Source organism: Sodiomyces alkalinus (genome assembly GCF_003711515.1).
Source record: "Sodiomyces alkalinus F11 unplaced genomic scaffold SODALscaffold_2, whole genome shotgun sequence".
Taxonomy (NCBI): Eukaryota; Fungi; Ascomycota; class Sordariomycetes; order Glomerellales; family Plectosphaerellaceae; genus Sodiomyces; species Sodiomyces alkalinus.
The window spans coordinates 3,190,715-3,204,128 of record NW_021167080.1 but is presented as its reverse complement, the minus strand read 5'-3'; the positions used below and the strand labels follow the sequence as shown (position 1 = coordinate 3,204,128).

General features: G+C 54.7%; 4 protein-coding genes across 4 annotated transcripts; 1 reads left to right on the top strand and 3 right to left on the bottom strand.

Annotated features, from left to right (window-relative positions):
* Positions 1-432: 432 nt before the first annotated feature.
* SODALDRAFT_322078 (oxidase/Diels-Alderase) lies at positions 433-2,443 on the bottom strand (the record flags this gene model as incomplete). The annotated part of the gene is made up of 6 exons (XM_028609683.1): positions 433-701; positions 798-971; positions 1,112-1,417; positions 1,502-1,654; positions 1,769-2,100; positions 2,175-2,443. The coding sequence occupies 6 exons, from the start codon at positions 2,441-2,443 to the stop codon at positions 433-435; spliced, it is 1,503 nt and encodes a 500-aa protein (XP_028468596.1).
* Positions 2,444-3,430: 987 nt separating this feature from the next.
* On the top strand, positions 3,431-5,266 carry SODALDRAFT_273221 (cytochrome P450; the record flags this gene model as incomplete). The annotated part of the gene is made up of 5 exons (XM_028607885.1): positions 3,431-3,632; positions 3,715-4,190; positions 4,314-4,700; positions 4,765-4,875; positions 4,967-5,266. The coding sequence occupies 5 exons, from the start codon at positions 3,431-3,433 to the stop codon at positions 5,264-5,266; spliced, it is 1,476 nt and encodes a 491-aa protein (XP_028468595.1).
* A 419-nt stretch (positions 5,267-5,685) lies between these two features.
* SODALDRAFT_307224 (cytochrome P450) lies at positions 5,686-7,690 on the bottom strand (the record flags this gene model as incomplete). Its single annotated transcript, XM_028609057.1, has 2 exons — positions 5,686-6,381; positions 6,623-7,690. The coding sequence occupies 2 exons, from the start codon at positions 7,688-7,690 to the stop codon at positions 5,686-5,688; spliced, it is 1,764 nt and encodes a 587-aa protein (XP_028468594.1).
* Positions 7,691-8,926: 1,236 nt separating this feature from the next.
* Positions 8,927-11,999, bottom strand: SODALDRAFT_291188 (hypothetical protein). Its single transcript, XM_028608661.1, has 7 exons — positions 11,822-11,999; positions 11,396-11,767; positions 10,936-11,169; positions 10,412-10,827; positions 10,199-10,329; positions 9,514-10,030; positions 8,927-9,438 (listed from the first exon to the last, which is right to left on the bottom strand). The coding sequence occupies exons 1-7, from the start codon at positions 11,933-11,935 to the stop codon at positions 9,015-9,017; spliced, it is 2,208 nt and encodes a 735-aa protein (XP_028468593.1). The 5' UTR covers positions 11,936-11,999; the 3' UTR covers positions 8,927-9,014.
* Positions 12,000-13,414: the final 1,415 nt, after the last annotated feature.

Here is a 13,414-nt window from a genome sequence, read left to right as displayed (position 1 = left end):
TTTTTTACTTTTACTTTCACCCCTTTCCCTTTTCCCCCCTTTCCACCTTTTCCCCCCTTTCCCCCTTTTCCCTTTCCACTTACTATTATATATACCTTATTAAGTATACGCTCTAGGTCACCGCGTCTTTTTCCTTTGTTTAAGGAAGACAAAGTCGTGATGAACAAGCAAGTGGTATACAGGTGAGTGGAAGTTGGAACTTCCATAGATACAAGACCTCGACTGTATTTGCACATTCCAGCTTCCCCTGGTATATATAACTAGGTCTAAACGTACACGTCGTAAATCAGAATCGAGTCTGCTGCTCTTTCTAGACGGACCATAAGCATGCCGGGCAAGATCGGTACATGCATGTGTATGATAATGAGGCGCCGACCGAGAGTCCCAGACCACCAGCAAAGATCCCCTCTCTTAGAGCCCGCTGCTATCAAGTCACGACAACTTGAAGCCTCCGGGTACGAGCTTTTGGAACAAGCCACTGGAATCGTACCGTTGGCTTGCAGACCTAAGACTGTTATAGGACTGTGTGCCAAAGCTCTGCAGAGGCTGCTGATGAGGCGAAGCATCGTTGATGAACCTGAACGAGTCAAAGACTCCTTGTGCCACAGCGTACGCATCCACAGCCGCAAGGCAGTCCACGAGGATTTCGTTCACGGTTGCGTCGTCGCTCTCTTGTGACCAGCCGATGTTGATAGCGGCCCCTAAATCAGAAGAAAATAAACGTCAACGTCAACCAAAAAAAACATCAATATCGTCAAAAACCAGTTGCCCGTGGGCCGTGGACGAGCTCTGCTTACATAGCTGCGCTTGTGCTGTGACAGCCATGGGGTCACTGCCCCTCGCTAGGGACTCGTCCACCATGCTCTGGGAAATCGGCTGCGCCATCAACGCCAACGTGCCGCTGGTGACGCTTTGCACGCGAGCAACAAACTCGGACAGGACGGAAACCAGCCCGACGTATGCGTCCCTATCTAGCAGAAGGGTGGTGACTCCATAAGTCCATCTACACAGAAATGGGGCAGGTCGTTAGAACAAGTCGAGGGTGGACAGATATGTCAAGTAGGGTTTCATGCTCGGGCCGTTACTACTTGCCTTGGGAGTGTAGGAAGACCGCCGTTTGCAAAGTCGTAGAAGCTGTCATATACCTGTGTGCCGTCGAAGATGCTCGGGATCTCGTAGAACGGTGCGAAAGCTGCAGGCCTTACCACGTCGTCGAAGTAGACAAACGTGGACAGTATGGTGTCGTTGGTGACGGCTAGGTAAGGAAGAATACCGGACTTGGTGTCAAGCTGGCCGACCTGCTGATAGTCGGCCATGGCGGCCATAAAGTCTTCTGCGTATGCCCCTGAGTAGACGACAGTGCCGCCCCAAACTTTGCCCATCGGATAGGTCCGCTGGTTGATGTGCGTTACAATACCTGGACAACAACTCAATGTCAGCCAAGGGACGAAAGACGCAAAAGAAGGAAGTTGAGCTGGGTAGGGGATGGGGGAACACGAACCAAAGTTGTTGTTGGCCGCCTTGACGGCGTGATACAGATCGGGGTTCTCAGTTGCACTGGCCTTAACGTGGCGGCCGTCGGCCAGCATCACTTCGTAGGAGATCACGTTCTGAGACACCCAGCCGTGTGCGGAGGAAAGATGAGAGAGACCACCTACCGGACGCAAGAACATGGTAAGCGGATTTGATCAGTCAGATCACCCGGGGGGGGGGGGGGCGTGAGAGGTTGGTTTCTGGCAGGCTATAGCACGTGCTGCACGTCACTTACCACCCGTGGCCAGACCCAGACCGACATCGTTGAGCCGACCACCGACCACGATGCGGCCCAAGGGGGCCAAGTGCGCATAGATGTCACCCCACCGGTTACCCATCCCGGAGCGGAGGACCTGGGTGCCTTGGTGGTAGCGAATATCAGTGAACCCAGACATGGAGATCAACAGACCGTCATCGATGCCCGCAAACCCAGGGAACGGCGAGTGGCCTCCACTGCGGACCGCAAACTGGCACCGCGAGAACCGGGCCGTCAAGACCGCAGTCCGAAGGGCACCGATAGATCTGGGGGTGAAAAGGCATGTCGGTTCCTTGTGAGCGCTCGCCGACCTATGCAAGCAACGTCCGTCAGCGAAAGTGGCTGGCTGCGAGATAACGAAATGTGCTAGATAAGTAATGCGCACCAAAAGGCCTCGGCCTCCTGCTCGTAGCGAGTTGCGTTGCTGCGTGGGGTCACCAGGGCGTCCCGGTAGGCGGCCGATAGGATGGTGCATGCTAAGACGCAAGTGTTGAGCGTACGAACATTGCTTGGTAGAGAGGACCGATCGACGCCCACAGAGGAAAGGAAGTCGTTGAGTGGTTGGTCTCGAACGGGTGACGTCCCGGTTGGCACCGCTGCGACGGTGCTGACGAGCCAAATGCCCGCAGAAAGGAACATAAAAGCTGCACGCATGGTCGACGTCTGACGGAGTATAGCTGGAATACAACGTGCTTCCTGGGCCAGTGAAAGACCTCGTTAACGATGCTGATCTTCTGAATGAGCGGAGTCTGCCTCGTCGTTAAGCCTGAGAAGCCTGGTCCTCTTCATACAGGACTTACAGGATCAACATTAGCCTTTTATACTTTGCTTTAGTTCGTTTCGTCGACTACAAGGCGATCAAACCCCTGGCTCTCCGATTTCTCCTGGAGACCTCCATCCTCATGGCTTCAATAGTTCGCTACGCCACAGCCTGGGCATGGCAAACAAAAGGAGCAACTACAAATTAGGCGGTTGCTGTAAGCCTGCCGTCATCTCTGGTAACAAGTTGTGCTATCCCCAGCCGTTTCCAGCTCGTCTAGTAGTGGTCTCAGGACAGGGGCAAGCATGAAGACGGCGTGGCTCGGTAGCATCGGCTCGCGTGGCCTTTCGTCTATGCAGTGCATTGAAACCTGCATAAGCCTCTGAAGATCCTGGCTTACCTCGTGGCGTGGTTCCACGGCCCTGCCAAGAGCGCCGCGTTGCGAGACCGGGGCGTCCTACGTGCTCTGCCCACGAGCCGTGCCGCATTTGTTTCTATGTTTTGCTCTCGATGACTCTTGGGCCTCTGGGTCTAGGCAGCAGGATGGTATGATGACATCTCGATGTTGGCTTTCCGGGTGCCTGGGAAGCCGGGGATCCCGAACAGTGTCCGGTCCCTCTTTGTTCGGCCGACAAATCTCGGCTTTGAGATGGATACCGGCTGGGGCTGGGACCCAGCCGTAAAGAATCGGTCTTTGGCTTATTCAGTGGAAACAACCGGTAATAACCAATCAACCAATCCTTAAGTACGGGAATTGAAGTGGAAGATATTCCCTGGCGATATTAAAGTGCACTTGTGGAGTGAGTGCACGAGTTCTGGGCTGGGCGTTCTCTTTGGTTTACCCCTGAATCCCAATCTTGCGCCCGAGCTGAGCTACCAACATGTCAAGCTGGGCTTACCTGCTGACGGCCGGTGTCGTTTCTTGGGTCGTCAAAGCCATTTACAACCTGTATTTTCACCCTCTCTCAAGATATCCGGGGTCTAAGGTAGCAGCTGTATCCAGCTCGTGGTGGGAGTGGTATTGGAACTACTACCACAATGGCCGGTTGCTTTTCGAGGTGGAAAGACTGCACCAGCAGCATGGTGAGCGCTCCCTCATGCAATACATGTCTGGAAGTTGGCAGGAGAAGCGGATGAGTTTAGTGCGACTAACTCAATACTACAGGCCCGGTGATCCGAATAGGGGTCAACGACCTCCATGTAAGCGACATGGCCGTCTACCAGGACATCACTAAAGTCAACACCAACTTCACGAAAGACCCCCATTTCTACCAGTTTATTTCGTTTCCGGGGACGTCGATAGGCGAGACAAATCCGGCAAAGCATCGCGTCAGGCGCAAGGTCCTTACGCCAGCGTTATCGGGGACTCGGATCCAAGAGCTCGCTCCTCTGATTGAAGCCAAGACAATCCAGCTCTTGGGCAGATTCGACGAGTCGAATGCGTCGGGTTCACCAGTCTGTGTCACGGCCGCGGCCAAGGCCTTCACCATGGACATCATCTCCAAGATAGTGCTGGGTCAGGAGCTAGGATGTCTGACGAGGCCCGACTTCAGGAGCGAGCTCAGCGACAACCTAAACGCAGCGTTCGAGACTGGATGGATTGGCCCATCCTTTCCAAACGTCTCTGCAGTTGCCATGTGGGTTTCTGAGAGAGTCCCCGTTTCCTTGTTCCCCTTGCCACATGTCAAGTTTAGAAAGGTATTGCGCTCCTCTGTCTTCCGTACCACGGCTCATCTCAACTAACGAGTTCCCTGCGTTCAAAAGAGCTGCGCCAACATGACGGAAAAGTACCTGAAAAGGTTTGGCCCGGGATGCCAGACGAATGGCCAAGCAGGGCCAGCCACCCAAGAGGAATTACGCCCCTTGACGGTTTCTACGGGCCGCGGCGAGAGGTCCGCCGTCATAGACATGTTAATGGATCCCAAGGCAGTAAAGGGACACAGCTTGCCTACTCTGGAAGAGCTGAGTGATGAGCTTGCCATGCTGCTGACGGCTGGAAGCGATACGAGTTCGAATGCCATCATTTCGGGGATATACTACGTTTGCCATCATACCAATATCTACCAGACGCTCCTTGACGAGTTGAAAGAAGCCTTTCCCAGTCTTGGTACGGACATTACGTACGAGAACGCCAGGAAACTTACATACTTGGTAACGATCAGAGATCAATGTCCTTTCTGTGACTTCCGATATTGGATCACTAATGTCATCGCAGCAAGCGGTCGTTAAGGAGACTCTGCGGCTGGGCCATCCTTTGCCAGGCCGCCTTCCGAGGAAAGTTCCCGCGGAGGGCTACACACTATACGGCCATCATCTACCTCCCGGTGTAAGTGGCATTTCCCTGTGCTCTCTGCATGTGGGCTTTGGGGTCCGGGCTCTGAGACGGAGGGATGAATGGAAACTGATAACGCTCGCAGGTTAATATTCATACGTCGGCCTATATCCTCAACCGACACGCGGACATCTGGGACAGACCAAATGACTTTGATCCAACGCGTTGGCTGTCGGAGGACGCTGCGACACTCGACAAGCAACTCACCACTTTTGGTCGAGGAGCTCGACAATGCCTTGGCAAAGAGTACGTGTTTCGCCCAGCCTGTTGCCACAGGAGCTTCCCCCGTGCGATGCTAACCTTTGGGCTCAAGCTTGGCTTCATGCGAGTTGTTGGTTCTCTTCGCCAACCTCTTTCGCCGCTTCCGAGTGACGCTTACCCCTGAATGTGACCGGGACGATCCCGAATGGGTTGATACTATATTGGTGAAGTAAGTGAATTCGTCCTTTTCAACTTGAGGTTGATGGTGCTTGAATCTGAGACACTGATGGATGTTTACCAGCTTTACTGGCAAGCTTTACGCAACTTTTGAGAGGAGACAGGATTAATGTACACACAATAAAACTTGATATTTTATATGACATGGATATTCGTACATGCTGATAGACAAACTATACAAATAATACGAAGAGTGGTTATCGGAAGTGATATAAGTCTGCATTCTTGCGATTCAGGAGGAATGTTGGAAGATATCTATGCAGTGTGCTGGCAAAGTTGTGTCTGTTTCTTAACCAGACTCGGCCAAATCATGTCCGAACATGAACCATTGATGCTACACTATATCAAATGTTACATTCCAGAGCCCTACTCAGTACTCCTAAGCCTCACATAACAGTTTCGGGCTCTGTGAGTAACGCCATCGGTAGCCTCATCACCGCCCAGGGCCTCCGGAACAGGCAAAAGCTCAAAGCTCCAAATCAACATGGTGGTAATGACCCTGGCCTCCAAATACGCCAACCTCTTCCCGAAGCAACCGCGGGGACCCAGCCCAAACACCAACTGCGGGCCCGCCGTGGCATCAAACTCGACACCGCCCTTCTCATCCGTCGCGAGCCACCGCTCGGGGTGGAAAGCCTGCATGCCAACGTCCCCACGCTCATCCCACCGCCTCGGGACGGCAGCGCGGGACGAAGGACTGCGCTTGTCCTCGTCAATCGGGAGGGAAGGGCCGTAGAAGCTCGGCCCGTTGGAGAGGAGGAAGACGACGGTGCCCTTGGGGATGTGGTGGCCGAGCAGCGTGGTGTCGCAGGTCGCCTCGCGCGTGACGCTGACGGCGCTGAGACGGAGGGCCTCCTCCCAGACGGCGTCCAGGTAGGGTACTTTGTTGCGGATCAGCTCTGCGAGAGTCGGCACGCGGCCCGCGGCGGCGGCGTCGGCGTGGGCTGAACGCAGGCCGGCGCGGAGCTTGGTTTGGGTGGCGGGGTTGTCGGTGAGGAATTTCAGGACCCATGCTAGGGCGGAGCTGGTGGTGTCGTGGCCGGCTACGATGTTGCCAAAGATCTTGCGAGGCAAAAGATGTGTAAGTGAGTGGAAAAGATAGTAAACGTGGATACAAAAAAGAAAGAAAGAGAAACAAGAAAGAAAGAGAAAAAAGAAAGAAAGAGAAAAAAGAAAGAAAGAGAAAAAAGAAAGAAAGAGAAAAAAGAAAAAAAGAGAAAAAAGAAAAAAAGAAAAAAAAAAAAGGCCCGGTTGGAACAGACCCAGGAGAGAGATATATGGAGGGCGACACTCTGACACTCACCTCGTCTATCAACTGTTGGCTACTGAAGTCGGGGTCTCGTTCCTGCTTCTGCGCCAGGGCTCGCTCGCGGAGCAGAATGTGATCAACGGCCGACCGAGTAGCAGCATCCTCATCAATATCGGTGTTGTTCTTCTCCAAGTGCCGGAACCTCTCGACGGCGAGGTTGACTTGTTCCCGGATGAAGCGGTCCTTGACGGCGAAGATGTTCCGATACCAAGGCGACAGGCTCATCCACCAGTGCGTCCATTTGGGCGTCGGGGAGTTGATGATCTTCTCGAGAATGACAGTCCCCTCGGTAGCCGCCACAATAAACTCGTGCAGGTCGGCCTTCGGGAACCTAACGGGCTCGTCCCTGTCGGCGCTCACGCCGCCCACGTCCGTCTTTTCGAGATGTTCCAGGATGTCCACCTGCGGAGCGATAGCCGAGTACCGTATGCGGTCCCCGAAAGTGAAAGCCATGACGGCGTCGAGCGAGGCGCAGTGCATGTCCAGATCCGCCGCGAAGGGCCTACCGTCCGCCAGCCGGTTCTTGACTTTCCAGAGCTGCACCAGGTCGAGGGTCTTCTCGTAGATGGCCGGCGCCGCCACGGTGTGCAGAAAGCCGGGCGTCATCAGGTCCTGCAGCCACCGGCGGGCGGCCTTCCACTTGCGGTCCGTCTTGTAGCGGATGTGGAAGTAGCCGGCGGGCGCCATCAGGTCGGCGGTGAAGCTGGACCGGTCGAACTCGCGCGTGCGCCGCAGGAGCACGTCCTGGGCTTCGCGGTAGTCGGCGAGCAGCACCCAGGGCTTGGAGAAGGGGCGGATGAACACCTGGCAGAGCGGGGCGTCAAGCTTTTGCGTCTGCTCGGCGAACCAGCGCATCACTTCCCTGGTTTGGGCTACGGATCGCATCATGTCGGGGGCGTCGCCTAGGAGTCGTCTCGCCGCTTTGGAGTTGTAAGGGATGCCGGGGAGGGGTTTTGGGAGGAGCCATAGGTATAGGCCGTAGAGACTGACGACCGCTAGAGAGGCGATGGCGGCATAGGACTGGGTGTCTCTTCCGGAGAAGATCTTAGGTAGGGAGCTCATATTGGGCGTGGTCACCGGGATTGATTAAAGTTGACCCGTGAATAAAGGGGCTGCTGTTAGTTGCTGGGAATCTGGGACGGCCCCTATTTTCCTCCCAGACGGACGGACAGACAGTGCTCATGTGAAGGTTCGAGTTGAGAGATCAAGTGAGACTTTACATGTTCCTATTCTTGCAAGAAGCAAAAGACCGTGCATTTTTCTCTAGTGTCTACATGTAGATTCAGATCTAGCCATCGGAGTTGTCGCTGCTACGTTTGAATTGTCGAGAAATCTCGGCCGACATTTTTCGGTGATGGCCCCCCCGAAGGATTTCCAGCCCCTTTCCCCCATGATTTTCTACGCCACATGTAATCTTCAGGGTACCTGGAACCCTGAGTAAATGAGCACCTGCATGGTTTCCGCACCGATATGCACGTTCTGACATTTGTTGTCGGAGGTTGGGGGTTTGATATCGGAGGGATCTCTCGGATCAGTTCGGGTGACTTCTGCAGGTCAGTCAACAAGCCTGTATGATGAAGTCCCACTAACCACGACAACACCTTCAGGGGCGCGTGTGCGTATACCGGTGGGATGGCTTCCTAGACTCGCCTGGGTTCACCGGGGTTGGAAGCTGGTCCCCATGTGCCCCCCTTTTCGTCATTTCTGTCTCCTTTTTCTTTTCACAACTGTCTAGTATCTCGTCGACCTCAATGATATCAGTAAGCGCGTAAAGAGGGACCGGAGGCCATGTCTCTGGTTTCGTCGGGGGTAAGAAGACTCAAGAGTCAGTTAGAAACCTACTTCTGATACAAAAATAGACTTAGCAAAGACCAGACCTTGTGGATGCAGTCGGTCGTTTCTTCCATTATCGTATCGGTGTCCTATGTCTGTATGTTTTGAATCCGTAGTTGAATCATGAATGAAGTGGAGGGAAGTCGGCAAAGGCCGGGGTAGGGCCCCTGGGATGACGGAGACGTGGCCAACCGGGAATTCCGTATTGGCGGCCTGGAACGCGGGTTCCTGCACCAGCTATAAAATATAACCATGATCTAGGTCGTACTGAGAAGCCGTAAGAGGTTTCGATCTTCACGACGTCGTACAGGCAAAGATAAATGCGTCGTGGAGGCGGATATTGACTTCTTAACCCACGAATACGGGACGACAAGTTGACCCCAAGAACATATAGCTCTGAGAGTATAACTGCACATGTAGTTGATCATGAGCTTGATCATTTAACTGTAATTTGTATCTACATGTAATTCTCAGTGCTATATTCCGCCCAGACGATACGCCATGTTATCCCTATTTCCGTGTACCGACAAAGTAAGGAACCAGGTGAGACTTTTCAACCAGCATCCCAGCCCTGCATGCCCTCTTCTAACAAGATATCCCCCAAATCACCCATCTGTGACCCATCAAAGTAGGTGCAATTCATCTTGGCAAACGTTATACTTGAGCCCATATTCATAATGGTATCCGAGCAGCCGCTCTCGGGCCAAAACTCCTCAAGTTCCGGCGGCGTCCGGTTCTGCTCATCGACCTCCTTCTCCGACGGCAGAGACGAAGCGGTGGAGTAGAGTATGAGTGCGTCCTCTCCGCCACCGTGGCCATCCAGCTGCCTCATCAGCTGCGCCAAGCTGCACGCACCCGCTTCCGCCATGTCGCTGACCTCGCCCAGCAGCTCCAGCCGGACCAGCGCCTCCCGCGCGGCCTGGACGCACTGCCGTCGCGTGACGTTCATCTCCATGGCCCCCGCCGTCCCCGTGGTCCTCGAGGCGCCGGAGCTCACATGCATGGTACTACCCCAGCCACTTTCCGGGGGGCTAGGACACGCCGCGCGCAACTCGGCCAAGGCCGCTTCGGCCTGGTGAAGGTGGTCGCCGTCCTGGACCGTGCCCCTGATGCAGAGACATAAAAGGAGCGCGCCGGCTTCGAAGGTGTGGAAGATGATGGCCACCAGGCGCGTGTAGGTGGCCCCGAGCATGCCGCTCAAGGTCGACACGCACTCGAGAACCTTGAGGGCGGAGTGGGCTAGGATGGCGCCCTGCGAGGAGAGGAGCACCTGTTTGTACGCGGGTAGACGGCGGATGTAAGCGGGCTCTAGGAGTAAAAGGGGACGGAAGTTGTGGCATATGGAGTCGAAGATGGCTGTGTAGAGGAGCTGCCGCTGCATGGAAAGGTGGGGGAGCTGTCTGTCCCATTCCAGGCTGGGCTCGAGGGCAAAAGCGGGAGGTAGAGTGTCGATGAACTCGCGTCGGAATCTCTCGTACCTCTCCTGTGCCCTTGTCGGGTCATACTCTGCCCCTCTGCTTTCGCTTGGCTTGCAGTCTCGCCAGAAGGCGACCAACCGGGCTTGGAGTACTATAGTGTGATGTTAGCGAAGGGATAGGGGGAAGGAAGGAAAGGATAATAGAAATAGAAGCAGAAACAAAATGAAATGAAAATTAGAACGAAACAAGAGCAAATCGGGAAAAAGAAAGAAAAAAAAGAAAAAGAGGGAGGCATTGGCCAACCCCGGCCAATACTTACCACGCTCAGTAAAGCCTTCAGGGGCACCGCTATCCGGATCCGTCCCCGTGGTGAGATTCATTTTCGGAAGGTTATCGACATTGAGGCTGACGTTTAGAAATGGAACATGGTCGAGCTGTCGGGATAGAAGACTTTTTACTCCCGTGTGAAGTTGTTAACAGGAGTCATGTCGGGGGCTCAGGGGCTCAGGGGTTCAGGGGTTCAATCACTTACCCGTCCCATACATACAAGTTGCAAAACACCCTCCTCCTCATCTCATACTCCAACTCATCCAACAAAAGGGACTGGTCCCCTCTCGCATCCTGGTGGAAACCAAGTCCCTGCGCCAGGCACACAGCAGAGCACAGCGTCGTCCAGGCCTTCCTGATATGGCCCTCACACCCCGCCGTCAACCCGGAAAAACACACATGCTGCACACGGAAAAGGGAGCCCCGCGAGTCGATATCCACGGCAATGCCACCGAGAGCGGAGGCCACTTCGCCGCACGCCTCCCTGATTTTCGCCAGGGGCATTCCGCGGACCGAGTCGATGGTATGCGACGCCGAGGGCAAGAACTGCGCGGCAAAGGCGCAGATGCGCAGTATGAGCGCCGCAAAGTCGATGTCGGTCGCATTGAAGACGCATTCCACCTCGACCCCGACGCCGCCGTTGGTAGTAGCCTGGGCGTGGGCGTTGGCGTTGGCGTTGGCGTTGGCGTTGGGGCTGGGGTTGGGGCTGGGGTTGGGGCTGGGGTCGACGTCAGTGTCGGGTAGTTTGATTTGTCGTCGCTTGTTCCACCACGCTTCGTAATGGGACATCAGGCTGGCGGGATGTACGAGGTGGAACATCCAGTTTACCTCGGCTAGGAAGAACTGCATCAGGAAGTCGATGACGGTCCGTGGGGGCATCCGCTCCATCTCTGCGAGGACACTGGCGCCGACTTCGCGAGATAGGACGGTTTGGTGGTTGTGCTTTCGTTGGTCCAAGCCTGCCTGTGATTCGATGTATGAGCTGCGTTCAATGTTCCTTTCATGTAGACACCATGAACTATACACAACGTGATGTGTGCATTGTAGGGAGGGGCCGGTGGATGAGGTCCGAGGGAGCGGACAGTGGACTCGGGGGACTCGGGGACTCGGGGATTGGGACGTGGGGATGGAAAAAGAAAGGGGGAAAAAAAGAAGGAAAAAAAAGAAAAAAAAGAAAAAGAAAACGGACCACTCTTCGTAGCAGACCCAACGTATTGGATTCGCTATCTTCAAAATACCCGAACAACTCGGAGAGCGGAGTCGTGTGGTCCTCCCGGAGAGCAGTCCCACAGCTGTTGGACGGTTCCAGCATGGCGGGTTGTCCTTCGGAGTCGACAGCAAAACCCATGCCCGACGACCCGAACAGCTGGATCTCGTGAAACTGGTTTTGGTTTACCGAAGGCGGGGGCATCTTTTTCGGTGCAGCAGCAGCTTGAGCAGCTTGAGCAGTAGCAGCAGCAGCAGCAGCAGCCGGAGCCTTACGCTGGTCGTGGTATACATAAGTGCATTGTTCCGGTCTGCGTCGCCTTGCGCAGTGATTGCATGGATATTGACGGTTACACTGATTGACCAACGGTGTTAGCATGGGCAGCTAATAGCAAAAGACTGCAACCACCTTCTGCTTCTTGTTGTAACATGGTAAACAAGTCGAGACACCGCGCTTCCGGCCTGGGCCTGAACCGGGACCCGAACTGCTGCCCGACGCCGGGGCATGGACTAATGCGGACATTGATGCTTTGACGGATGGGTGATGTGGCCTGTTGGTTAAGACGCAAACGAAGATACAAGACAACAGATGCCACCATGTAAGAGGAAGGGGGGGGGAGGCATTGAAGGTCAGAAACAACAACTCTTTTTAATGTTCCTCTACGGCCTTGTCCCAAATGCCAAACTGCCAATGGCTTCCCCGCCGGCGGGTGAAGGAACAGATTTTCGTGGTTCGTTTCCTCTGACCATGAGATGAGCGTATCGCAAGTCTCGAGTTGCGAGCCTCTACACTGTAAAGTCATGGCAAGTACCCATATCAGGTGGGTGTGTCTGAAGGATCAAATTGCAGTTGAGCTTACATGCTGCCTGGAGATTAAATCATTGGTCTGGGCTGTGGCCTATGCGGTCCGGCCCCTGGGGTCTTGCGGTCTTGGGAGTCTTGGTCTTCAGGACGCACGCGTTCATGTTGCGATAAGCAGAAGCTTGAGTTCTGTCTGCGGATAGAATGGGTGTCGCCACCGCGCCACGAGGTGACAGGGCATAGCTGTGTCTTCGTTGCATCATGGCACATGCATGTGGGAGTCGCTTGGGGCCTGAGGCTTATTCTTGCGTGCATGTAGCTTACATGTAGGATTTTGGCGTCCCGTGGGGGTATCCGTCAGCTTGTCCCATTGATGTGAATGAAGTGTGCACGCCATCGCGGCATCGCCTACACCTCCGGCTCTCACCACCACGATCGCCCATCACCAGTGGTAGCGCCACCAAACCAAAACGCCTATCTTATCTGCCGGGCCCGAAAGCCGCTTATGAACCCGTAGGCTGGTGACGCAGGTCACGGAATCGGGCCGACGCCTCTTACGCGGAGGAATCGGGGGCCGGGGCCGGTCAGAACGCGGAACGTGGGGTGGTTGGGGGTGGGTAACTACTAACGTGGGTTCAGGGGCAAACCGTAAATATGGATATTGTAGCACACATGCACGTGCAGCTGCATACATGTAGGGAGCACGCTGCACAGCCTGACAAAGCAAAGTAGGATATTACACACGCGTGCAATCTACGACGCCCGCGATAATGATTCCATCTCACCCGATTACGTGCTGACGCAGATAGTAAGGACTAAGAAGGAATGGGCCAAGGCGGGCTGGGTGTTAGGGTTACTAGGTATATGGAGCATCGGTTATCAGGAGGACAGGGATAAATTATGATCAGGGGTAGGGACTCACTCTACGAAGTAGGGAGGCAGCCTTGTCCGTTGACCGTTAACCGGTTCCGAACATGCCGGAGTTAGGGAAGAATGGAGATAAGAACTCTTGGTTTTTACCCAGCACGATCCGGACTCGTACGAAGCAGGGGTGTCTGTCAGCTTTGTTTTGCTCCCTCGCGTCTCCAGAGTCCAGACCGAGGGTCAGGGGTCAGGACGCAAGACTTGGGATTCGGAGTTTGGAGGTAAAGGTCCGGATACGCTCTCCTGGTGTAGTGGCGTCAGGGTCGTCCGAGGATT

Bases quoted from the DNA above. Each gene is read 5' to 3' on its own strand.
- SODALDRAFT_291188 (XM_028608661.1), bottom strand. From the start codon at position 11,935: ATGTCCGCATTAGTCCATGCCCCGGCGTCGGGCAGCAGTTCGGGTCCC. The intron at 11,170-11,395 runs GTCCGTTTTCTT...ATCGAATCACAG, and splicing joins TGGGTCTGCTACGAAGAGTG to GCAGGCTTGGACCAACGAAA. The intron at 10,828-10,935 runs GTCGACCCCAGC...GTCGGGGTCGAG, and splicing joins TCAAACTACCCGACACTGAC to GTGGAATGCGTCTTCAATGC.